Consider the following 27672-nt stretch of genomic DNA (forward strand, 5'->3'; position numbering starts at 1 on the left):
TCTTGATTTTACCTCTACCCAAATGTGGACTATCATGAGGCATTGAACATCACAATTTTATATGGGGACTATGATTGAGTGATTTTTTAAAGTGTGAAACTTCTTACTTCCAAAAGGGAAGGTATTTTTGGAAGGATAGCCTCCTATTATTACTTTAATACTTCCTGAATTTCTAGTTTAAAAACAAATTCAAAGACCCATTACTCTGTACACAATTCAAGTTAAGTCATCCAATTAAAACTCAGACAACCTTATTGGGAGAAAATTTTGGAAACTTTGGGTTACTTATGAAAGAGTTTAAAAAAAAAATGTTCTTTCTTTCTATTCTGGATATCAGACCAGGACACGTTTACTCTGGTGTTTACATAAATTCTATCAGTGCACCATGGAAGTGGGAAAGAACTGTTTTTATTTTTGTTTTTTGAAACCAGGAGGATAACAAAGCAATAAGAAGGATCATAGGGCACCATGTTAGTGACAAATCACAGGAGGTGGTTCCAGAAAGGTTGTGAAAACTAGTTTCTCATTGCAGGAATTGGGTTGGGCCACTCCTTCACCTCCCCCCCCTTCTCAAACACAAATATTTTCATATAATAAAAGCCTGTTTCCCTATGGTTATAACCCAGCCTCCGCTCCTCGGATACCACCATTTTAAAGGGATTTACTGCGCGGACCTTCCCGAAGTCCATAGGCTTTCTCTCTTTCTGGACCGTGTCTTGTAGAGGTGAGGCGCCCCTTCGGGGGCTCACGCCGGGTGAAGCGAGAAGAAACACCCACTCGGATCCAACCCGGGCAGCCAGAGGCCGGAGCATGCGCTGAGAGTTTGTGCAGCTGGCCCTGGCTGCCGCCGCTGCCTCGTCCGGACTTGGCGAGGACTTGGGAGGGACAGCGGCGCTGGGAGGTGGCTTAACAGAGACTTTCCAGCAACTGCTGCCCAGGACTCTTTTTTTTTTTTTTCTTTTTCCCAGGAGGCGGCGACGGCGGCGGCGGGGGGAGAGGAAGAGAAGGAAGCGTCTCCTGCTTGAGCCAATGCAGCCCTTCGGCTCTCCGGGAGGAGCGTCCCTGCCCTGATGAGCCCCCGCAGTGCGTCCCCGACCGTCCCCCGGCGGGAGTGGGGCACGGAGCCCAGCGCCGACGGTGAGTGGCCGCACGTCTCCCGTCTTTCCAGCCGGCTGTCCCGCCAGCCCGCCGGCGGCTGTCCTCGGCGCTGTGTGCTCAACTACTTAGAGGCTGGCGGTGGGGCTCCCCGCCGCCGGCGCTTCCCCCCGCGCCCTGCCGGGGGCGCGCGGACGCGGACGCGGACGCGGTGGCGGGGCGGGGGACCGCGCTCGGCTTTGTGCTGCTCCGGCGGCCGGGAGCGCGGGGTCGCGGCAGCGGCCGGGGCCGGGGGAGGGGGACGTGAGTGACTAACCCGGCGTCTGCACAGCTGCACCGGCCCTAATTCCCCTGCGCCCCTCCCGCCCCCGCCCCGGGCTAATCCATCATTCCGGGCCGAAGCACCATTTCTCACGTTCTCCCAAAGAAACCCTAGTCGCCGGGCGGAATCCCAGCTCAGCGCCGCGCCCCCCAGTGCCCGGTGTTCACACTCGAACTGCGGATGGGGTGGGGGGTGCGGAGCTGGGGGGCCCAGGAGCTGTCCTCATGAGAGGGACACTTGCAGGCACGGACTCGCCGGCGGCGCCTCTGACGTCTCCCGGGGGTAGTGTGGTTTCCAACCTTCGGGACAGTTCCGAGCTGAGCTGTCCCCGAGGAGGGGCGTGGACTGAGGGAGGTTTTAAAGAGCGCCTCATCAGAATGCAGAGGACACCGCCGCGGGTCCCCAGAGAACGGGAGTTTACTGTGTGCCTTCATTCATCCGGGAGTCAATCTTTTCTCTTCTCAGCAGGTGTTATCTGAAGTGGGTCTGGAACTTTAGGGGAGTTTAGGTTACAATTACAACTTTAAGACCTGATCTTCGAGGAAGCGATGTCTCCAATGACCTAGGCTTCGGACCAGACTCGGGACCCAGCGGAGGGCCGGCAGGGGAGGGATGGGCTGGGGGTGTGGAGCGCGGTGATAAGTCCCCTGTTCTCCCTGCCCCTGCAGATCGCTGCTACTTTGCCGGTGGAAGTAGGATGTGGTGAAAGGATGGGGCTTTTCCCTTTCGGGGCTCACAATGGCCAGAGAAGATTCCGTGAAGTGCCTGCGCTGCCTTCTCTACGCCCTCAATATGCTCTTTTGGGTAAGTCGAACGGTTCCACTGCACCAACAGGTGGGGACGGCTGGACTCGGTTTCCTACAGCCACCACTTAATGCGCCGAAGGGCATGGCTAAGCATTAATAAATTACACAGGATCTCACCCTCTACTTTTCAGAGAAGTAAGTTTTGACCTTAAAATGCCTTTGATCTAGCTCAAGTGCCATTCGTAATTCGAAAAAAAGAAATCGACGCCTGGATCCTGGTGGCAGTAAAATTAGACTTGAAGTTAATCTAGGGATATAAATAAATGCACGTGCTTGTGCTTGTAGATAAGAAAATTATGACATACTACTTAGGGAACTGCTTGTTTTCAGGAATTTCAGATAACTGTCCAAGCCATAAATTGTTTCCTTACCTCATACTAGCCTATAAAATCTGGTTGGGGCAAGCAGTCTTACTCTGTTTTTGTAGGAATTCATCCACAGATATCCTATCAAAAGACTGGGTAAATTTTTCTAGGAGATTCCATGCAGCCTGAAAAGGTGGTTTTCATGTAACTATTTCTAAGTTGGCAAAGTTTTAAGGAATTTTGTGTATGCTTTTGGAAAATCCCATAACCATTTAAGGAAATAAAATACATAAAATTTAACAAGCTCATGGAAATCTTTATGCTGTATGACCTAGTGACTTTCTATGCTTTTGCACCCAGGCATAAATTTTCATTAAGTGTTATTAATAATCACGTTATTATTTATAAAACTTATGAGGAAAATATAAAAATTAAAACTTTGTTGCTTGGAGAAGCTGTCATGCTTAAGTGGATCGTTTTTGCCAATTTTGTGTTCTATTAATAATTATATTCATCATTTTCTATTAGAATTTTCATGTGTGATTTACTTATCTGGCTGACTGGCTGCCATTTGCCAGCCTCTTTTCATAAGAGGTACATGTGTTCTCTAGAGGATGACATTTTGGTTTGAACTAGTCCCTATGGGTGGCTGCATTTTAAAGTGACAAATTAAGACTTACTTCAGTGAGTAATCTGAAAGATACCTAAACTGGCAGCATTTTTTTCTCTACGTGAAAATTAAAAAGCATCAAATAGTTAAATTCACTACTTGGAAATGTAAAATCACTAAGTGATCTTATTGCAGTTTTTAATTCTAAATATGTACCTTTTTCAATGGGTCATTAAATTACCTGCTTAGCTATAAGGTTAAGATTTTGAACTTTTTTTTTTTTAAAGATTTTATTTATTTATTTGACAGAGAGACACAGCGAGAGAGGGAACACAAGCAGGGGGAGTGGGAAAGGGGGAGCAGGCTTCCCACGGAGCAGGGAGCCCCATGTGGGGCTCGATCCCAGGACCCCGGGATCACGACCTGTGCCGAAGGCAGATGCCTAACAACTGAGCCACCCAGGCGCCCCTGAACTTTGTTTTTTTTTAATGTAAAATATCACTTATATTTACTAGTTTTTCACTCTCCTACTTTATGCTTTTTAATTCTAGAATCATCACATTTTTACAGCTAAAAGGGGATTTATGACCTGTTGAACTTCCTTACTTTGTGAATGAGAAAACTAAGTGTAGGTTAGTGACTGGCCAGAGGTTAAATGGCCCAATGGTGACAGGATCAGTAGCCCCACTCAGTTTTCTTGCTCCTAAATAATGCCTTTACATGGATAATTATGGAGTTCTCAATCTTGGAATTACTAGGATTTTTGCTGATGCTGCCCAAAGAATACTGATTTGGATTTTCTTAATAACCTGTATTATGTGGGGGTGGGGGGAACCCCAGTCATTTAACAAAAATATTGCTCTGCTGAGTAATGAATTTGCTTATAAAAACTTATTCCTTGAATTCCTCCAGGGCTTGTTCTATCCCCAAAGAATGTAAAATGTTCTGTCTTTGTTGTTATCCTGTCCTTCAACTTTCTCACTTTCTGTGTGCATGTTCTGACATTATTAAGATCCATTTCCCCTTTCTCCAGCCCTCTTCTTCTGCCAACTTCACCTCCAACAAAATAATCCACGCTAACCGCCGCGTGTGGATCCCTCTGTATCTTTCTTTATTTCATACAAATATTTATTTACTCATACCTATCCACATATACCCATTCATGTACATTTATATGTACATTCACAATATTTTTTTGTTAAATTGTTTTTCTCATTTAGTCACAGGAGTGAGATTGCTACATTGGAGGATATGTGATATCGACAATAACAAAATAGCTAATCTTTATATAGTTCTTACATAGGCCAGGCACATATAGTGCTTCAGTTTCCTAGTCTGTGAAGTAAGGATGAAAGTTCCTCTTTTTTAGAGCTGTTGTGAGAATTCGAGTTAATACATGCAAAGTGCTTGAAACAGCTGTACATAACAGTGTTCCCTCTGTGGTAGTAGTAACAGTAGATGGTAGTATTTGCGGTGGTTACCACTCATTACTATAGTAATGATGCTCAAGTAGATTATCCGGAGGTGGGTTGCTTAGTCAAAGGAACCCCTGTGTTAGTAATAGCAGTAATTGTTATTGTTGTGATTAATATCACTAACACTGCTACATTTCTTTGACCCAGAAATCCTGTCCTGGGAATCTATTCCTTAGGAAGAAGAACATAAATACACCTCATTATACGTGCACACATATTTGTTGGATCTTGTTGGTGTACTGGCACCTTTTAATTTTTGTCAGTTGGAAAGGTTTAAAATATTATTTCACTGTTGCTTTGTTTTTTTTTCCCTCCCCTCGCAGTTGAGCATGAGCATAATTTTCTTTAGACCTATATATATTTCTTATGTATTATTTCATTTCATAATTCATATTCATTAAATATTTCATATTTACCATATAGGTTTGCCTTATTGTTTGCCCATTGATTTCATTTATACTGTTACTACATAATAGTTAAACAAATTTTCATATGCTGTTTTTAATAGAATTTTTCTCTGGGATTTTAAATATTCTTTCATATTCTCTGTGCTTTCAAAGCACCCACCTTTCTTGTTTTCATTAGGGTTTCTTTTTCCCTATGGACTTAAAGCTTATTTTATATAATTAAAAATATCTGTTGGGATTTTTGTTGGAATTGTATGAAATGTGTATCTAACTTTGGGAGAATTAGCGTTATTCTTTCAGTGTTAAAACAATGTTTGCAGATGCTATATTTCCTTACTGAGTCAGATGTAGTTTTCAACCTTGTGCCAGGCACATTCCTGGGCTTTCTTACACTACTCATGCATCTAATTCTCATAACAGCCCTGGAAAATTGTTTGTTTGTTTTTTGGGGTAAAGAGAGGTCACTCGGAGAAGCTCAGTAACTTTAGCAAGTGGCAGAACAGGGACTCACGGTTCAAATTTTTTTCCTCCAAGGTTTGATAGAAGTTGACCTGCTGGACACGGTGGTGAATTTACTTGCAGTGAAGGGGCAGACACCCTCCGTAGGAAGGGATTAGCTGTCCACCTCCTCATTCCAAGTCCGCTAGTGCAGTGCTTCTCAAACCAATCACTTGGGCATCTTGTCAGAATGCAGATTCTGATTCAGGACCTCTGGGGTTGGGCCTGGAAGTCTGCTTTTCTGAAAAGTTCCTCTGTGATGTTGGGGGTCTGAGTGCCACATGTTGAAGAACAAGGAAGCAGTCCTTGCTTTGAGCTCTCATTGTAATCAGAAGCAGAATAAACCAGTGTAGCATGTAAGCCCAACTTCTTAAATAGACTTCACATTCAGAGTATGGAGAGGGATTGTTCTTGCCTCTAGTTTGGCAAGACTGAGAAACCTACCCTCGTAACCTCTAGGATCAAAAGCTGTAGCCTTTTACTCCTCACTTGGCATTTTGAAATTCTTTTTTCCCTATCTATTTTCTACTATATTGGTACCATCTCCCTTTCTCTACCGAAAAGGATGTTAGGGAAAAGAAAACTAAATTTTAACTGAGGACCTATACAGTTTTGTTTTGCTGTTCTGAGAGCTGAAAATTAAACAGAGTGGTTTTTTTTTTTTTTTGAGTATGTTTTTAAATAATGAGGCATAGACCTAAGAGGAAGCAAGTAGATCACAAATGCACTGCTTTTTCTCCATTGCTATGGATCCAGTCATCTTGATTTGCCCTGTGTTGAGTGGCTCTCCCATGTTTTGAAGAAGCATGACCCCAGTACAGCTGAACTGGAGTTGGCACACAGATATTGGACCTTCTAGGTTTCTCATGGGTGTTGTGGGTTTGTCAAGGGAGAAGTCACTGGGGATGCGCTGCACGTGAGTACACCGCCCAGAGAACTCTTTTGAAACCATGATTCACATTCTGGCCACAAAGAAGCAAGGAAATGAGTTGTTTTTACTTCAGATTTATCCCACTTTTACTGTTTAAATGGCATATTATTTAAGTAAACAAAAGCTTTCCTCCATTTTAAAGACAGCTTCTGTGGCTTTATGATATGATTCCTTGCCATTCATAGATGGTAATTTTCTGCTATTACATATATGGATAAATATGGTTGTTTTTGGAAGTTCCTGCAGTTGATGAACACTTAACATTTATCAAATATGTTTGTTTATTATTTTCTAAAAATATAATATCCCATATTTAGTTTTTAAGTTCTATAAGAGCCATTGCTTTTCACCTACCATTACTAAAGAAAGTAGCAATAGAGATAAACTTCTCTAATGAGCTAGGAAAAGAAACTTATAGAAGAAAACCTAAAAAGTGGACAGGGAATCTAGTTCACACTTTGGGATATATGCAGGGCAAATGAAACAGCAGAGAGCACGCGTGCGTGCAGGAGTGGGAGGGGCAGAGGGAGAAGGAGAAAGAATCTCAAGCAGACTCTACAGTGAGCACGGAGCCCCGACACAGGGCTGGATCCCACGACCCTGAGATCATGACCTGAGCTGAAATCAAGAGTAGGATGCTCAGCCGACTGCACAACCCAGGTACCCCAAATGTTAGCACTTTTTAAAAATAAACTTTATATAAACTTTAGTCTCAGGGGCAAAGCTGATACATTCTTTTTATACAATGTGGCCCCTTTTGAGCAAAGATGAGCCATCGCATGGTTCATAAGGACCACTCTTTGGAGAAGGGCACGGGGCATTCTTTGGGACACATTCCTGCTGCAGAGCCAAGCAGTACTGACATTGGGCTGCCAGCCTCCAAATAATTAAGAATTGATTTACCTTTATATCTCAATAAATCACAACTTGAATCCTTTTTTTTTAAGACAAAAAGGAATTTTAAAAGCACCTAGTCCAATTCTTCATTTTCAGGATGAGCAGATGTTCCAGAAGTTTGAATTACTTGTCCAAGGTCTCTGTAGAGTTAGAACTGTAACTAAGTTCCCCATCTCTCTTCTTCATTCTGCTCTTTGCTACCAGATTTGACATAAAAAGGAAAGTTCAGGTAGGTGGTTTTAAACATCTGTCAGCCTTCAATAGAAATTATTGGTGTCACTGTTACCTTATATGAGACTATATGTTATGGATGGCAGAGAGTTGAAGGACTTAAAAGTCTCTTTTGTGACTATGCCCTTGCTATTTGGTGGAAGCTATAGGCATACGTTTCATGACAAGTTTAGGGAATGTGCACACACATAAAATTCTGATTTGGAAAACAACTTGATTCAATCCTTATTTTTACATAATTAGATTTGAGCAAAACCAGACTATGTCTCCAACACAGCAAACTTCATATGTACAAATATTTGTTGAGAGCTAGCATTTTCTAAATGTTTTGCAAGACGGAATGTAGCAAATGTCCTGCTAAGTATTATATTAAATATATTTCTCTAAAGTAATATTTGTGTTATTTTCTAAACATTTTCTTGAACTACAAACAATATTCTGCAATACTGGAGAAAATGTAATAAGGAGTTATATGCCTAGTTACATATGATAACCACAGTGTTCCTAATCATTTAATCACGATGAATGATAGTTGAAGAATTATTTTATTTTAAGTTGGAAGTTAGTAGAAAATACCATTATTAGTAAGGAGTCCTGAGTGGCTTGCATAATTTGTGCTTCTAGATTTAATAGCATCAAGGTTAGTATTGAAGTGATCTCATCTCATTTTAGCTTAGTTTCTTGCTATAGCTTGCACTCTGTATGTTGTTACTGCTCTGATTTTCTCAGCCCCGGTGAGTAACATCACTCCTTGAGAATGAAACTGTTCTCATACATTTAATGCAGCTGGAAATAATGTCATAATAGAAAACAGTTTAGTCTCAGAGTTGATTGTTCACCATAAGATAAGGCTTTGGATTGATACTAATTTATTTTGACTAATGTTCTGGGCACGACTACAATGCTTGGGTAACTACTGTGCAAAAGAACAGTAGAGTCAAGTAGAAGTTTGTAGTTTAAAGGACACTTGAGAACACTTAAACCAGCCTCTGACCTGATGTATAAATCTTTGATCTTGTAACTCAGCAAGCATCTCTCTCCTGGAAAACTTCCAGTGGTACAAAGCTTAGCTCTTCTTAAAGCATCCCCTAATTTTGCTAATGTTCTCTTAGAGCTCATCTAGCAAGTTGAAATCATTTCTCTTTACTTTAATTATTTTCTCATTCATTCATTGAATATCTCTTGGGCCTCACTGCTGGGCCTGGTACTCTTCTATGTGATGGGGCTGTAGGCAGTGGTCTGTGGAGTGAGATGGGTGGGTGAAAATAGAAAGCAATTGATAATGGCTCTGTGAAGTCTGTCCAAGAGCCCTGGCTGTGGGTAAGGAGGGAGTTGGGAGAAGATCTTTACATGCTAGCTATTTGAGCTGGCCTCGAAGGGGAGGGCTGCCCTGCTCTGCTCCTGAGGATGGAAAGCCTGGGGCAGGGTGCAACCCAGGCAGAGGGAACTGCATGGGGAAAGACACAGGGTCTTGGAGGGCTCTGCATGGTGCATGTTGGAGAAGCGCAGCAGCTTTTTGTCATCTGGGTATAGAATGCACGTGAGAACATGCTGGCAGGGAACAGACTGAGGAGACAGCTTCAAGGTGATTGAAGAGGGCCTCTGTGCCCTGCTGAAGCATTTAAACTTGACTCTCTAGGAGAGAGTTGGGGGTAGTGGAAGTGAGAGCTGGGCAGGCGCCCTAGGGGCAGCTGGGGGAGCTGTATAAGCAGAACTCCATCTGTGTTTCCTAAAGCTATTGAAGGGTGAATCTGAGGTGGAATCTGTGAGCCAGAGAGTTCATTAGAAGGTGATTGTAATTACCTGGCAAGAGACTGAGGGCCTGAACTAGCCAGAAGTGGCAGGAAGCGGGGAGGAATTCACCAGCCGTGGTGGGGGAACAATCTGCAGGACTTGAAAGTAGTTAGATGTAGGACTGAGGAAGAGGGAGAGGTTCAGGCTGTCTGCCAAGTTGCCAGTTTCTGTGATTGAGGCGTTGATTCTACCATTTACCGAGATAGGAAATGCAGTGGGAGGGACACACAGGTTTTGAGAGGAATGGAAATGAGTTCAGTTTCAGAGATGTCAAAACTAGGAAGGGCCGTGCAAGTTCAAGAGGTAGCTATATCACAGAGCTTTATCCCTTATCCACCCACTGGACCTTCAAATATCCGAAGATTCCATTTCTGAACTGATTTAGGAGTCATCTTGTCTCTTAAGCTGACTGAGAAAGATTAAGAGAAAGCCCTGAGGTCAAAAGAGACTTGAAGTAGTAGTACGTAAGATGCAGAAGAACCCTACTCTGTCTTTTCATCACATAAATCCTCTGTGAAGCCGGGCTTATTATCATAACAGTTTGTATGTGAGGAAACAGGCTTAGGACAGATTCAATGATACCCAAAGTCATATAGCTAATTAAGGGGCAGAGGTGGAATTCCAACCAAGGTTTTTGGCTTTGGTGGTTTCTTACAGTCATTATGGCCAAGCCCATATGCCTTTAATGGCCTCTAAGACTGTGTTATCTGGTCCCTGCTTGGCCTTTCATTCTCACCACATGCCAGTTTCCCTTCCTTGAACATGTCCTGCTGCCTTCCATCCTGGGATCTTTGCTTTTCTTTCCAACTGGAATGTACTTTTTCAACCACGCTTTCCCTAATGAACTTGGTAATTACCCTTCAGAGCTTCCTCTCTGAGAAGTCCCTTTGACTCCATGGAATAGGTCAGGCACCACAAAAAGGAGGCTTAGAACAACTTGTATTATTCCTTCCCAGTGCTTACTACCGTTTGCAGTTACACATTTATATCTTTGATGGCTGATTAATGTGTGTCCTCTTAGTAAATTTCACCATAGACTAGAGATGGTGCCTATTAACTGCCATACCGTTATCCGTGTATCTCCAGCACATCTCAGAGGACCTGGCCAAGAGCAGTTGATCAATACATATTTTTTGAATGGAAGAATTACCTCAAAGCCCATGCACTTAGCCATTCTATGCTACTAGAAATGTTTTGGAATATACCACTTAAAAGAATTACACATTTCTTGTTATAAACAGAAGAACAGTGAATAAATGACCACTGATAATAGACTATACCAAAATGAAGAACCTTATAATTTATTGATACCTGTCTCAGAGCTATGATATTGAAAATTGGCTAAACAGCCTATAAGAAATTAGAGGATGGAGAAACTAAGATCAGTTATTACTGATCAGTTATTACTTTAAAGAATGATAAAGAAAGGAGAGAATTATTTATAATTGTGCAAGAATTTGAGGTAATTAAATAAAATATCACATTAATAGACATTCCTATCCCCCCCCCCATGAAACTTACAAGGTATTTAAAGGTCCACATACAGCCAAGTAGAGGGAGAACATGTAGGCTCAGATTTAATCATGTGGTCCAGGGCCCCCTGCTAGCCCTGTGTGTTTTAATAGGTTCTATTATTATTTAGGTATGGAGAAGCCAACAGATCAGGTGACTGCCATTGAAAAGATAGTTTATTATACTCACAGATCACGAGAGAGAGAGAGAGAGTACATGTCTCATCACGAGGGCCAAGAGGGGAAACACTGGGGTCCATCTCAAGGCAGAGAGAAAGAGAGGGACTGGGCACGTACTTTTACTGTGGCTACATCAACAAGGAACAGGCCAGACAAAGGAAGTAGGTTTTGGATTGGCTAGTTTAAATACTTTCAGCAGCCTCTGGAGTACAGGGGCTATCTTTGGTTGTCTGGCACCTAGACCTTGGGGTGATCACGGCAGGTGTGGAGTGGCCCAGGGTGAGAGTGCGCAATAAAGGAGGTGGTTGGGGTGTGGGGTCTGGATTGGTTGGTTTGTATTTGAAAATGAAAAGTGTGAACCTGGGAGAAGGACTCCTCCCAATGGTGGTAGAGGGCAGGCAGCCAAGGCAAGGTGGCTCGGGCACATTATCAGTTTGTTCAGACCAGGGTGTGTCCAGCTTGAACATATAGAACAGATGTTAAGGCATCAAATTCAGAAGCTAGAAGCATGATTAATAAACTGTGGCTGACCACTGGGTAACTTTTATTAGGTTTATAATCTGTTTTTATTCCCACCAGAAATGAGGATAGTAATAACTAGTCTTACTCTTCTTGGAACTGTGGTCCCAGAATTCTTACTCTGTTTTAGGCCATTGACCCTTGAGACTCTGTTCACCAAAGAATATAATTAAGACATTTATACTTAACCTGGCCACTACCAACTACCCCCCAGCCTATGCCTCCCCTTTTAAAAAAAGAACCCTGCATGCTGTGCAGGCTAGAGTCCTCCCTGTGGAAATTAATATGCTCATTTCTAAGCTTGGAAGGTAGTTAGTGACTAAGCCTAAACCTCCAAAGACCAAAGGCTTGGATTTGAATCTCTGCTCTGCCATTTAGGGTCTATATGACCTTGAACAGATTACTTCATTTTTCTGTGCTTCGTGGTACTTTTTATAGTCTGTAGTTATCTGCCTTGTGTCCCACAAGAAGCTTCACAAGGGCTGAGATCTAGCATCTCTTATTCATTGCCGGGTCTCCAAATCTAGTACAGATGGTATGAGGCAAATAGCAGGTGTTGAATAAATATTTGCCACTGAATGAAGAATGAGCAAATTCACTACCTGATTTTTAAGCAGGTAGCCATATTTCCCTACAAGAGGCCACAGAGCTCTGCCTGTTCTGTTTGCCTTAGAGTCTTTATCCAGAAAGCATTTTCATGAGCACTGCTTGAGTCAGTATAGACCCATTCCTACCTTGTATATTCATTATTTCAGTATTTAAAAGCTAAATCTATAGTGCATAATGGTAATTGATGTTCATTAAGATGCCAGAAATTATTAAAAATCAAATTAAAGTCAAATTAAGTTCTTAAGATAAGTATAAGGCACACTTGTCCATCTAAATAGGAAAGACCTTCAGAACTTAGGAGCTAACCTTCAACTTTTTGAAAAGTTTCCCAGGAAGACTCATTTTGAACATGTTCTACAACGTTGCTTTAAAAAAAGTTGTTTTTTTTTTTTTTTTAAATTATGGACAATTTAAAACATATACATAAGGAGACTTCACAAAATCTTCATACCATTGTCGTATCTCAAACAATAACTTCTTAACATTTTCAAAGTATCCAGTCATGTGAAAATATCCCCTGTCATTTCATAAAGGTCTGTCTGTGGCTGTTTTTGTTTGAATCAGGATCCAAACCAGGTCAACATATTGCATTTGGGTAATCTCTTAAATTTCTTTTAATTTATAATAGTTTCTCCTTCCCTCTTTTTTTCCACTTGGCCAGTTTTTTTAATTAAAGAAACCAGATCATTTGTCCTGTGATATTTTTCATATTCTCGATTTTGCTGATTGCATCCCCATGGTGGCATTTAACAAGTTTAAATCAATTCCTTGTATTTCCTATAAACTGATAATTAGAGCTGGAGGCTTGGTTAGATGTAGGTTTGACATTTTGGAAAAAATACTTCAAAGGTATCTCTGTGTACTTCTGATTGCATCACGTTGGGGGAACACATTATCTTTTCTTGTGATACTAAAACTAATCAGTGGGGGCTGGTATTTTACTTCAGCCTGATCTCCCTATTCTAGAAGTTAGCCTTTCATGCTATGCAGTTCTCAGCCCTGACTGCACATTAGAACATCTGTGTAGTCTTACACATTTCTCATGCCATGGCCCTACTTTCAAGAATTGATCCAGGGTGGTTCTGGGCTCATCCAGAGTGGTTCTGGCTTTTTTTAAAGGACTCCTAGGTGATTTTGATGCACAGGAGGACTGAGAACTATGGACCTAATAATTTGGGTAGTCGTTGAGGATCTTTGCCTAGAGATCCATTATTTCAGTAGGGGTTGTAAATAGTGATATTCTTATGCTTTCTGCATGTGTTAGCAGAATTCTATAAAAACTTTCATGAAGTCTTTGGCTCTTTCTTTAGTTTGTATAGGAAAGGTAGGATAAAATATTGGATTCTTACCAGTTTTCTGAATAATGAGTTGAGTATCCACCATCCTACAAAGGTGACAAGTGAGTTTTAAGTATTATTATCCATTCACAGATTTTAGCATATTTGATATTTCAAATCATTGCATTTATTGTTATTATTACTATTATTCTGATGCTCAAACTGTTTGACCTTTAGACAATGGAAGCCCTTGCAAGTTCTCCTGTCACTTTCTTGGCAACATCAGTAGTATGGATTTGATTGCTTCCTTGCTTATTATAAATGACATGTTTTAGGCTCATCTTTTACATCTGATAATTTAGTCATTCTGTGGCCTCTTCATCTTGTGCAATTCTTGTCTTGAACTTAGAATCAGCCATTTAATTGTCTAGCTATCTGTGTCCTCCTTTGGTGACCTTCTGTTTAGTGGCTATGACAGGATTACAAAATGAAATGGCAGATATTTATAACAATAGTGAATTTCTAAACGGTAACTGGGAAAAAGCGTAATGATCATGTAACAAAAAAAATCCTTAATTGTTTTAATGATTAATCCTGCAGAGAATGTTGCATAAATCCTTGATCAACAATTTGTATTTTTTTTCTTTCCAGCTAATGTCCATCAGTGTGTTGGCAGTTTCTGCTTGGATGAGGGACTACCTAAATAATGTTCTGACTTTAACTGCAGAAACAAGGTAGGCTTTATAATTAATGATTGCTTTCTTTCATCAGGTTTCCTCAGACCCTAGTTTCTAAGTAACTTTGCCCTCAGCGGTTTAGATGATAGTGCTCTTCCACAATCCTTTGTCACAGACACTTGCATTTTCTAGCATTCTCTTTAAGGTATGCCACTTGTCCTAGCGAACATTTCTGGGTATGGTAACACCAGTTGCCTGTCCTGTGGACAGTGTGGCCGCCGCATCATATTTGTGCGTAAAGGACAGCATAGCTACTTTTCTATAAGAAAATTACTGCCAGCCTTCTTACCTTCATATCCCTCAGCTAAGGAAAACCAAACTCAGCATTGCCATTTTCTTCTCAAATTTCAAAAGGTTGATCCGCTAATATCACAGGGGCAAATTACTTTAACTTCTCCCAGCCTCCATTTCTTCATCTCTGAATGGGGACTCCGCATGCATCCCTCTAAAATGTCTGGAGAATGAACTGAGGTGCATGTTTGTAAAATCCTTAACACAGTGGAGCTTAGTAAACAGTAAGGGCTAATTTTTGTTGTTACTATTACTCTCACTAGTATGGTTCTAGTTAATGATTTTTTCACAGTTTTCCAACAGAAATCACCTCCCTTCCTCTTTCTTTTAATAGAGACCAATTTCCTTTTACACGGCAGTCTTTTGCATTTTGGGGGAGGATCGGTCGGCGGGCAGAAAAGGTGCTGGCCGGGTCAGAGAAGAGGAGGAAGATTCCTGTTTCTTTCCCTCAGGCTAAGGCTTCAGAGCTAAGAGTGGATGGACTTCTTATTGGGGACCCCTATCTAATAAGAGATTTTAAATGAGTTGAGGTAGAAATGCTACCACTTGTATAAAAAACTAAACAAAACAAAACAAAAATAAGATAAGCAAGCAAATCGGTGATAGCGCAGTGACTTTGAAAAGAGCTACACAGTCATGAGCTTTGAGGCATGATGATTTAAAGGATTAGGAACATGAATCTCAGTTGTGTCTTGTACTGTGTCCTCGGTGCATTTTGGTTATGTTTTATGTATAATATGACATCATTGTTCTTTCAGGGTAGAGGAGGCTGTCATCTTGACTTATTTTCCTGTCGTCCATCCGGTCATGATTGCTGTTTGCTGTTTCCTTATCATTGTGGGGATGTTAGGATACTGTGGAACAGTGAAAAGAAATCTGTTGCTTCTTGCATGGGTATGGTTGTTTACATCTTCTTTTTATTATGGGTGAAAAGACCAACCAGTATTGTATTATTTTTTTCATCAGCGCACAAGATTACGTGCTTAGGGAACCGTGATAGCAGGTCTCTAATCTGTGGTAATTGTTCAACATCCTGTGAGAAGGGAAGCGTTCTTTCCATGAGAGATGATTTCAGCACAAGTATTTGTTGTCCTCAAATGAGGAGGGATGGAAATATGTACGCTATTTAATTATTTCACCCAGGTTACGTGTTGACATTTTCATTTGAAAGTGTAAGTTGTTGCCTTGTGTCATGGGCCCTTCGGGACTAGAACAAAGAAGTTATAACAGAACTCTCGTTCTCTCTCTCTCTTCCTTTTTAAACAAACCTGTCGTAAAACCCATGTGGAAATTCAGATGGTGAAATAGCAGATAGATATTCAAATCCCAGCACCACCTTTACATAGGGTAGCAGGTAGAAGTGAGTCTTGGTTTCCATAATCTTAGTGGTTTTTGTTGTGTTTTGTTTGGATTCTGAAAGAGTTGACCAGATTGCTTCTTAAATTCCCTTCAGCACTCACATTCTATGATTCTAAAATCTATGATTCAACTTCTAATTCAAAAATTAGGAAACTCTTAACATTAAAAATTTGAGTCAATTTAAATTACAGCTTATATATATACATATACATATGTGTGTGTGTATATATATATATATTTGAAGCACATTGAGTGTATAAAATATTTCCTGTTAGTGGCACCAGATAGTGAGGCTGCTACCATGTAATTGCAGACATCTCAGATTCCGGAAGAATTAATTCATTGGATATATTCCTTTCTTTGCAGTAGTGCTCAATGCTAGCTGTGCATTAATTTCTTGTAGGGAACATAAACAAACATTTTAATGGGGTGCTAATATGCTGGATATCTGAGCAGGAAAAAATCCTGATTTGTAGCATTTGAAGCTTTCCATGGGGTAAATACTTGCAGCATGGTTGATTTCCGGCTACCAAAGTGGGATCACTGAATGCAGAGTTGGGGAGAGATGCGCACAAATTGGCTCTCAGGAGTGAGCTCCTGCACACCAGTGCTTGACTGGCTCCCATCCCAAACCAATTAAAACAGAATCTTAGTGTGAAGCTGAACTAAAGCTTTTTGAATTTCACAGGAACAACCTGTGTGAATGTATTAGTTGGCTTTTTGGAGGATAAGTCTTGGCTTCATGGACTCCTGAGGTCCATGACTGGGAAACAGAAAGTGCTGCAGAAAATAAACCACACTCAGAGAAGGGGAGCATGCCCATGACCTTACTTCTTTCCATTTTGGTATACAGTGAGGAGAATGGCAGAAGGGTTTGGAATCTTATTTTACCATTTAAGATATTTGGACAATAATTTAAACATAAACTCAAGGACTTATTTTATATGAAACTTATAGTTTAAAGGACAGAGAAGGTATTTTGAACTTAAAAAAATCTAAGAATCATTTTTTTTCTTAATTTTATTTATTTATTTTAGAGAGGGAGGGGGAGAGGTTGAGAGCAGAGGGAGGGGCAGAGGGAGAGGGAGAGAATCCCAAGCAGACTCTGCACTCAGCATGGAGCCTGACTCAGGGCTTGATCCCATGACCCCGAGATCACGATTTGAGCCAGAACCAAGAGTTGGATGCTCAAGCAACTGAGCCACCCAGGTGCCCTGCTCTCAGAATCCTTTTTTAAAACCACAATCTTAGGGGTGCCTGGGTGGCTCAGTCGGTTAAGCATCTGCCTTCGGCTCAGGTCATGATCCCAGGGTCCTGGGATCGAGCCCCACATCGGGCTCCCTGCTCAGCTGGGAGCCTGCTTCTCCCTCTCCCTCTGCCTGCCTCTCCCCCTGCTGTGCTCTCTCTCTCTCTGTCAAATAAATAAATAAAATCTTAAAAAACAAAACAAAACAAAAACCACAATCTTAGAATGCTGTCCCATTTACACAACAATTTGAGAATAACTATCTTCCCCCTGTCTCCAACTTGTGTGATTCTGGATGGTCCCTGGACTGTGGGTTTGGGTGGGGTGGGATATCATATTCCATGGACCTCAAAGACTTTTAGGAACACATTTTGAGAACCGTTTATGCATTCTATTAGGCTGCTTGAATGCTCGTAAAGCAAGTTGACGAAGAACCAAGTAATCTGGTCTCTGCTTGAGGCAGGAAGAGTCATAGATACCTGTGATGAGAGGCTACTTTATGAGGCTGGAAAGAACCTTATGATGCAAAGGTGACATGGGGGACTGAAACCATAATAATGACAAAGATGATGATGTTAAAGTAGTTTATATAAATAGCTTTATATGAATTAATCAATTTTGTCTCCTTCACAATTCTAATGAGATAGATATTGTTATTCCCATAATATAGATGAGGAAATGAGGCACAGATTGGCTGATTTGCCTGAGTTAGCTAGTGAATGGAGAATATGCTATTCAAACTGTGGCAGTCCAGTACAATATATTTTTAACAGCTTCACTATTTTACTTTACAGTTGCTGCCTTTTCCTAAGTGCTTATAAATGTTTCCCACATTATATAAAACATTTTCCCTATGATCTTTCATTTCTTCAACCTGACAACAATCACCTAACGTAGATAATTATAAATGAGGTTCAGAGAGGTTCAGTAATTTGTCCAAAGTCACTCAGCAATAATGTGTGGAGCTTTGATTCAAACCTCAATGTTTCTGACTGCCAAACCCATTTTCACTGGGCCTTTACTGTCTCTAGTAGATGCTTCTCAACCTTTGAAGCCCAGCGCATTTCCCTAGTCATAATTTTTTTTTATAACCAGCCCTAACTATCAGACTACACACAACTTGATAGTATGAACTATTCACCTTGCCTGTAGCTTTCATAAATGTTTATCAAATCGAATAATGGACAGGACATTAGAACAGTGCGAGTAGGCAGCCAGCATCTCAGAGGGAAGATTGGAGCCAGGAAGGCATGAACAGAGTGATATTTTCAACGAGGAGACTGACCCACTAAACTGTAATTATACTGGAATCAAAGCAGATCTTCATTTTGGTACAAGAAATAAACTGCCATCCTCACCACCTTATCTTTGGATGTTATTTGAACACCAGGGTTGATTTCAAGCAGGTTTATTGTTTGAATTTATATTGAAATTGTTAAAACCCCATATGAAAATGATCATCTTTAAAAGAAATAAAATAAAATAAAAAAGGATAAGCCTGACTCTTAGATAGGGTTCCCCTTCAAGGGGAATGACTTCTTTTTTTTTTCCCCCAAATTTTAATTTAAATTCTAGTTAGTTAACATATAGTGTAATATTGGTGTCAGGAGTAGAGTTTAGTGATTCATTACTTATGTATAACACCCAGTTCTCATCATAACAAGTGCCGTCCATCCATTTAGCCCATCCCCCAGCCGCCTCCCTGCATCTACCCTTAGTTTGTTCTCTATCCTTAAGGGCAAATGGTTTCTTAAAGGAGCGGAGGGGCATAAATGCAAAATATGACAGGATGTTAGGTCTTTGGCAAATATTTGCAAGGCAACTGTCACGTTTTCTTCCTTTGTGCCCTTTAGCTTATTATCCTAATTAATATTTAAAGAAGTCCAATGCATTCAATCCAACTCATTCATTTTCCTGTAATAGAAGTCTTGTTTCACTTTTAAGACCTGCAAATGAGACTAGCAGGAAGAAGCTTTTCTTTTTTTTTTTTTTTAACACAACCAGTATCTCAAACAAAACAAAACAAAACAAAACAAAAAGACAACCAGTATCTCTGAGAGTTGCCATATCTTTTGAATGATTACCAAAAAAAAGAGCTGGCCTTTGGGCTATGGCACTGCTCAAGTAAAAGTGAGAACACCATTATTCATTGGATTGATCAAGAACAAGTGGGAGACTCTCAAAACAGGTCTTTATAACCAACCTGCCCTCCCCTCACACCACTCCCCAAAAATACCAAAACTGGGCGGGCTAAGAGGCCACCCATAGGAAAACATTTCTGGTGAACTTTGGTCATGAACTTTGACCCTTCTATTGAATTATAGATGCAAGTTGTGAAAATACCTTAATTTAAGGTTCCCGTATAAGGTATCCATATTGGATGCAGGACATCCAATTAAATTTGGAATTCAGATAAGCAACAAATAATATTTTAGTAGAAGCGTGTTCCATGCACTATTTGGGATATACATCTACAAAACATTATATATCGTGTATCTGAAACTCAGATTTAAATGGGCATCCAGGAATTCTGTTTACTAAATCTAGCAACCCTACTGTAACTAGATTTGTTCTTAATAAATGTGAAATTGTCATAGAACAGAAACTTTTATGTATTTTTTTTTTAGAAACTTTTATGTATTTGTAAGAATATATTTTTTATATTTATAAGAGTAATTAAATCCTAATTATATTAGGAAAACAAGCCAAAAATGACTAGGAAAATAAACTTGAATATGCCATGACTTTCAAAGTGATTTTAGTAGCAGAAATTCCTTCTCTTTTTAAAAGAGAAACTGAAGCTAAATGGAAATTGGTTTTAAACCTTAGTTGGGTACTACTCTCAAGGCTTTTAGCTATAGACTAAATGAAATTCATTTGTTACTGCAGTCCTACCTTGCTATTAACATAGGCATTAGGAAAGCGGTGCCGGCTCAGGGGAATGTAAACAGATTGAGCAGACATGTTTACAATATTGACAACAGCTGAATGTCACCATCAGGAAATCATCACTTGTCAGAGTGCGATGCTAATCTACATTCTACCTCCAGCAAACCACAGTTAGTCAAGTGCTGGTCAGGACTTACCTTGGAAGCACTTCACACATTTAAGACCAAGGACCTTGTGTTTCAAAGGGAAGGTGGTTTTTTTTTTTTTTTTTTCAGTTTTATTATTCCAGAACATTTACATATGGCTAGTGATTATATGGAAGCACTTGTAAAGCATTCTTAAAATATACTGTGATTGAATCAGATTTGAAATGATCATCTTAATGGAAATCGGGTAAATTTTTAATGGCCATGAGGAAATTAACTATCCTTGGTTCTTTTGTTGGTTGAAATCATCATGTAAAACCGGAATATCTTGAAATAGTGATTTTCTACAGACTCTCTGTTTAAGGCCTTCTTTCAAGTAGTTATATATTTTATAATTATATAGCTACTCATAACCAATTAAGTTAAAATTAAACTATTAAGTTAAATATCTTTATTATTTCTTTTATGATGTTGGCTGATAGCCTAGCAACTATGTTTCTCAATCAAGGTCCATCAAATTATTGACTGCATATTCAGCATCTGCTCAGTGTTTTGCCCTGTTTTCTCAGAAAATACAGCAACTTGATATGGTTAGACTTATTTTACAGATGAGGGAAGGAAGGATGCCCAAAGATATACAGCCGCTAGTTGCCATCATTAGCATTCAGAAACAGTCCTTGCTCAGAGCCCATGCGTGTTTCACACCAAGCTACTGTTACAATACATTTAATTAATTATCAGCATTATTTCTGTAAGACTTAAATATAAGAGTAATTAATTTTTTAATTTATAAGTCCAAGGCATTCAGTAGTCAATTAATCTTTAAAAATATAGTATTTTAAAGTCCTTATCATGAAAGGAACTCTAAAAATTCTGCCATAGTTCCCTCTTCTTTTGTCAAAGAATCCAACCGTTTCTCCTTTCCTTTCTCCCCTTCTTCGCTCCTCATCCCTGTTTCTTTCCCTTTTCCCTCCTTAACCAGATATCGTGTACCCAGTCTGTGGTTGACACTGGAGATGCAAAGGTGAAAGGGGAGAATACAACAAAAAAGAAGTGAAATACAGTATTAAAGTTATGAATAAATAAGTGTGGGAACACAGATTAAGGAGCGATTGGAGACTTCTGGCGGGTTTCGAAGGAAGGTCTTTATTTGAGCTACTTTGAAAAGATATTGAAAATGTGTCAGAGGTTTCTGGCGGAGAAGGGGAGGCAAGGGGCTTTAGAACAACACGAAGAGTGTGCAACGACACAGAGGAGTAAAGGAACATGGCAAGTTTAGGCAAAACTTAGAAATTCCGGGGGTTACAGTGTCAGTGCACAGCGAGAAGCACGTGAAGGAGTCCACTTGTGAAGATCTTTGTAGGAGAGCGTCTGATGTTGTCCCTTGGGCTATGAAGAGCCAATGGGTTTTTCTAGCATTTAGGGCTGGAGACCTGGAGAAGCCCTGTTAGTGGTTACACAGTAGTCTTCAAAGCCGTGGCTGGGGTCTGAACTACGACTTTGGGGACTGGATGGAAGGTGGCTGAATCCAGTAGACCTTGCTGAAATAGAATTATGGATACATTTAGTTGCACGTGATAGTAATATTTGTATTACTTGACATCAGGAAATGAGGTATTATTCTACGTTTATGCACTTTTCATATGATCGAAACACATCTCTTCAACACATGCAGATTGTTGTGACATTTCAACTAGAATTCTTTAAAAGCTACCGTTTTCAAAGTTAGTTGTTAAACTCGCAGAAGGTTTCAGGCAGAGGACACTGAAGATGATGCAGGCATTTCTGGATCCAGAGGCTCGGTTTTCACAACTTGCTTTCGTATGCACAAAAGCCCAGGACAGAGTTCCGTGACCTCCTGTTTCCTCAGTCATGTTGGTTTGACTGACTCTAATTACGCCGCAGAAAAGCACATAAGCAGATGTCTTTAAAAGTCAATGTGTCTGAGACGGGGACCCTGGACAACTGGGTGATATTCAGGCCCTTAGCGTTGGGTCTTTGTGACAGGATTTTGAGTGCTTGTTGGACTCTTTGCTTACTTTGGGGTTTGAAGTGTGAATAGTTCAAGTGTTTATATTTCTGACCTGTGCATAATTTAGGTGTACTCTGTCATGGTAAACATTTTAAGCTTTGTTATCTGTTGTTTCTTAATATATACAGTTGAGATAGCTTTGGTTCAATATAAGCCACGTACATGTGTAGGCGTTAATTTGGTGAACGTCTTTGGTCTGCACAGAGTTTAAAGCAGGTGTCTGTATGTCAACACAAGCTACTGAGAGGTCTGTCCTAGCTGCGAGTGCTGGTGACTGGCGCAGCAAACCGGACCTCGGAGGCAAATGCAGGGTTGTGCGGTAGTTTTGCTTTGTCATCTGCTTCCACGTTGTCAGTCAGTTGACTTCCTTTGGCAAATGTAAAACAGGAGACATTCACTTAAAATCCTATAGCTGTCTAGATGACTCGGGAAACAGTTCTCTAAAAGTTAACGGAGATAAGAGGGCAAGTGAATGCAGGTAAAAGGTGAGAGAAGTGTCGTTTCAGCCAATGAGGAAAGTAGCTTTCAGATAAACTTCTTAGAAAAATGTTTAGTATTTACTTTATGTGCAGTGTCTCATGAAGCCGATGACGAAATAATAGCTTGTGAATTAAAATTAAGGGTTTTTTCATGAAATTTCATAAATTTAAAACACTTTTTCAGGATTGTGATCTATATGCTTTTCCCTTTTATCAGATAAAATATCCCTTATAACCAGACAACGGGCCCTGGTTATGTGCTCAGATTAAAATGGATCGTCTCAGCTCACATGACAGAAACACCAATTTAAATTTTATTTGAAATGTATAAACATTGTTGTTGTATCACTTAGTATTTGTTGAGCAATATATTTGAGTTATTCTAAAATAAGTGATTATCCAAGAATTTTCTTCAGAGGGGGTGAATTGGGAGGCAGAGATAGACAGTGGCTTACAGAAGGGTCCCTGCGGGGGGAGAAGGTACTTTGGAGGCACTGAAAGGCTGGTGGAGAGAGCAATTGTGATAAGACTTGGAAGCTCCTGATGTGTTTGGAGAAGGGCATTTGTCAGTCATATGGTAAACATGTACCAGATATTCGGGGCAGAGAGTTGGCTATGTAAGCGTTAGCCAAATCATAAAGAGTCTTGAATGTCATGCATACCTCCTCTGGAGCTGGAAGTTCTGTGAGCCTAAGAATCATGTGATCTATCTTTTCCTACTTAACGCTGGTAGCAGTGTCTGTTCTTGCTTGTTTCTGAGCCTTCTGCTCATTTACCTGGGAGAAAACAGCTACCTGGTTTAGCCACTCTGGGCTAAAGGAGCTTCACATTTAGAGAACCTTTTTGTGTGTTTGTTTTAAAGATTTTATTTATTTATTTATTTAGAGAGCACACACACAGCGGGGCGGGGGACAGAGGGAGAGAGAATCTCAAGCTGGACCCTGTGCTGAGCTCCGAGCCCAGCATGGGGCTCCATCTCAGGACTCTGAGATCACGACCTGAGCTGAAATCAAGAGTCAGATTCTTAACCGACTGAGCCACCCAGGCACCCCTTAGAAAACCTTTTTTTAATGATAGGAGAGAGAATGGAAGACATACTTTATTCTAACAGGTGCCTTTACTGATGAAGAAATAAAGGCACTCAGGTGGGGAAGTCTATCTTATGTCTTAGAATTTTTTTTCAGATATATATTATAAAACAATTTCTGTTCATCTGGATGTGTTTAGGTCAGGGGTCATAGCAAAAATATGGTCATCGAGCTAAAGTAGGCACCAGGAAACTGGGTGCTGGGCTAAGGTGCCCTTGGGGAGACAAGCCAGGTTCAAGGACTCTTGGGGAAGGGTTAGAACAGTAGTTCTTTGGAGTGCCGCAGCAATTTTCCAGCTTTGGGGGGAAAAAAGTTCCATAAACAACTGACTGGTATCAGAGGATTGTTGTAGAACTGCTTAACTTGTTCGAGAACAAACTTCTCAAGCGTGTGAAGCATTTACCCGCAGATAATGGATACACTCCCTTCAAATAATCGTTGGTCTGTTTATAAAAGCAGGTCTTAGAAGATCTCTACTTTTCAACATTGGTATAGCTCAAATATTTGTTGCAACAAGGGTGCATTTCTTTAAAATCGTTCTGTAATTTATGCTATTTAATTCAAATTAGTCCTTCTATCAATTAGACTGAGTTATTGATGTTTGAACAACTTTTGTGAGAGTTTAAAGATTTTATCATTACTCACACATGGTTTTCTTTCCCTGAACATTAAACATGACTGTGAATTGACTTATGTTCATATACTTTCTTCTTTTAAGGAAAAAAATGTATTTTTGGCTCAGGAAGAAAGTGTTTTTACTTGAATAGATTTATCAAAAGAAAAAAAAAACACACACACACCTCTGTACTTGTAATAAATATTTGTATACATGGATTTGTACAATTTAAAGGGAACCCTTTATTTTAATACTCTTTTTAACAATTAGGGTTTGTGGTTATTCTGGAGAATATACAAAAATAAGTTAAAGGGCCTATCTTGTCTGAAAAAAAGGTCAAATAATTAAAAGACTGTGATTTAGAAGAAGATACTTTCACAGACATCATTACAAATAGGTTCAAAAGTTCCTGGCTGATATTAAAGTATAAACTCTCTTTCTGCCCAATAAAACATCAGTCTTTTAAAATTTCCAATTTCCTAACCTGTTGTCTTATAAAAGATGTTGTCATAAAGATGCCTGCAATAACGAGCTCCTGCCCTTCTTGTTTTGGGGAGGGATCTGGCCACATTTGGTTGAGTCTGAGTGAGAAGCACAATCTGGATAAGAATTGAGTCTGGTGTTCTTTTGGCTATTGTTGCTTAGGATATTGCTAAGGCTTCTTCCTGTTTGCACTTCCCTGCCCAGGGTCTGGTGATGGGAAGCCCTGTCTCAAATTCTGAGGAACGGCCCCAGAATATGTAAAGAGAGCCCTAACTTCAGAGACCAGTAATACCCTGTAAATCTTTGGAGCTAAGGCTGAGCATGCGGGCTGGAGCTGACCTAGCTTACAAAGCAACAGAAGCTGTGTATGTGGTAACCTGTCTATCATACTACTTGACTGCCTCAAGTAATGCTTTACCTCCCATGATACAGATCGTTGACTCTGGGAACTCGAAGCCCTTGGCTAAGTCCCTCAGATTCTGGTGTAACACGTTTCTCAAATAGTTTGAAGAGTGCATGAAGCAAATACGTACAAATTTGAGCTTCAGCAACATCTTTGATAAAGAAATTAGCTCAGCAATTACCGGTGTAAATGAAATTGAAAGGGAGTGTAAATTAAGAGAAGTTATTAGAAATACTCTTCTATATTTATTCAATCAGAAGCATGAACAAAGGACCATAGCATGCCTGTATTTTTGTACCTTACCTTGAATTTCTGCATGGGCTCAGCAGTTACAAGACTGTGTTTCTTCAAAAATTGGTTTATAGTTCCCGCTTTTTCCTAAATTAGACTGACCTCATTCCATTTATGATTCTGAAAAGAAAGGATATTTAATGTTGCCTTTTCTTTGAAGAATTTGTAGAAAGACATAGGACACGGTGAATAATTAATTGGCCGTCGGAAAGTACCAAGCCTATGACATCGTTTGGAGACCAGGCTTAAACAGAGGCTTTGTGTGGGTATATATTTTAAGCAGCCAGTACTCTTGGACTGTTAGTAGTTTAGTTCCCGTGTATTCTTAACAGAATGTCAGCTGTTCCATTATCTTGTACAAATATTTGGCACTGGAATTCTCTTATTTACTAACTATAAGTAATATAATATTTTTAAACCTCCAATCACCAGGAAAGGAAAAATAAACAACTGACATAGAGATACTTAGCACTGAAAGCTTGCAGAGTTTAGTATTTGACAGGGTAGAGACTGGAGTTTACCATTTATCATTTCATGAACGCTGGCTTTTAATCAAACTTTTTGTTTATTAAAAGTGCTGAGTATGTGGCATGTAGATAGGAGTCAAAAGGCACCATGTTTTAAAAATATTAAATTGTCCAGTCAAGTATGTTATACTTTGAAATCGCTTTTATTTGGAGGGAGGTGAATCTCAGGTGGTACTAATTTTCCAAGATAAGCAAATCTGACTTTTTTGGTTTCAAATTATTTTGAATGTTACTTACGATAAAACGACCTGAGTTTCTAGTTATAAATTAAGAAAGTAGCAGGTTAAAATAACTTCCACAGTGTTTATAATTTTTACTTTACTCTCAGTGAAATATATTCTTACTGGAAGTGTTCTGTGATACTTGGTTGATTATCTGCTTGCTTGCACAGAGAAACTTAGGTAAAGGTGTTCAAGGAAAACATTATAATTTTGTTTTAATGTAAAAATTAATTTCCAGTTGGCATTTACATAGAAAAGCAGTTTGGAAAATAAGTGCCTGGTCTATTTGTGGTAGGTTGGATATAGGTTTTTTTGCTTCCTCTCTCTATAAAGCTGGATAGACTGAAGATAGAAGTTTTGTATTAATAGGATGTTTTCTATAAAAATGCTCTTAGTAATAAAAAATATTTTTCCTATATTTCTCAACTGCTTATAAAGTTTAATACTCTTCAACACTCAGTACATTGGTTGGCTTTGTTAGGACAGATTGCTTTTATGTTTTTATTAGACTGATAAAAGTTAGAAATGAAAATTTAAAAATTAATCTATTTTTCCAAAAGTGAAAATTATTTGATATTTTATACAAAACAGATATTACTTTCTTAGAAATTTTATTATTATTGGTTATTAACAGTAAAGAATTAAAGGTGTAAAAAGAAAATAAATCACTTTCCCTTAGTAGAGCTTTTATGAGAGTTCCATTTAATGAACAGTTAAGCACTCATTGGCTACATGGCACTAGGCTTCATTATAAAATTGTAAAATGTGAATAAGAAGAAAAACTAGTTTTACACTGAGAAGAAGCTGATCTGACTGACTTAATATACGTTCAAAACATAAAAAGAAAAGATGCAATTTTTGATATAACTTGTCAAGGATTTTACATAGCAATTAAAACAGCATTTGTGTCTTTAACTAGCCATCATAGGTGGAAAGAAAAAGGACATTTTTTTGCCATCCTTAAAATTTTGATATCATTGGCAGTCTTTTTTTTTTTTTTCCAACTAGGAAAGATCAAAGATGGGAACATGAGGTTCTAAGTCATTCCCCATTAGTTCAAAGGTAAGAAAGGTAAGAAGTTGGGGGTCTAGAGATGGTGGCTCATGAGGTATTGCTAACACCACCACCATCATTCCTCATAGAACACGTGCTATGTGCTGGCCACTGTTGTGTGTTTTACATGTATTGACTCATTAAATTCTGCCAACCAGACTATGGGGTTGGCACTGTTATTATCCCCATTTTGCAGATGAGGACACTGGAATACAGAAAAGTTAAGTGGTTTGCCCAAACAATCAAGGGGTAAAGCTGGGATCTGAATCTAGGATGCTTGACTTCAGAACCTGTGCTCTGAAAGACTTAGTGGTCTGTTGCCTCTCAGTTGTGGATGAATATGC

At 39.7% G+C, this 27672-nt stretch overlaps 1 protein-coding gene across 4 annotated transcripts in view; it reads left to right on the forward strand.

The window, feature by feature from the left end:
• Positions 1-627: 627 nt before the first annotated feature.
• Positions 628-27672, forward strand: part of TSPAN12 (tetraspanin 12) — a 62199-nt gene continuing 35154 nt past the window's right edge. The window contains exons 1-5 of one of the 4 annotated variants that reach the window (XM_032401703.1): positions 628-724; positions 969-1137; positions 2086-2221; positions 14119-14201; positions 15254-15389. In XM_032401703.1, coding sequence (XP_032257594.1) covers positions 2156-2221; positions 14119-14201; positions 15254-15389 — 285 coding nt within the window. In that variant the 5' untranslated portion in view covers positions 628-724; positions 969-1137; positions 2086-2155. Of the gene's footprint in view, positions 725-881; positions 1138-1539; positions 1898-2085; positions 2222-14118; positions 14202-15253; positions 15390-27672 lie in introns of those variants that run through there. The other 3 variants (XM_032401702.1, XM_032401704.1, XM_032401705.1) reach the window with 3 other exon arrangements.

This window comes from Phoca vitulina, unplaced genomic scaffold (genome assembly GCF_004348235.1).
Source record: "Phoca vitulina isolate PV1807 unplaced genomic scaffold, GSC_HSeal_1.0 scaffold4, whole genome shotgun sequence".
Lineage (NCBI taxonomy): Eukaryota > Metazoa > Chordata > Mammalia > Carnivora > Phocidae > Phoca > Phoca vitulina.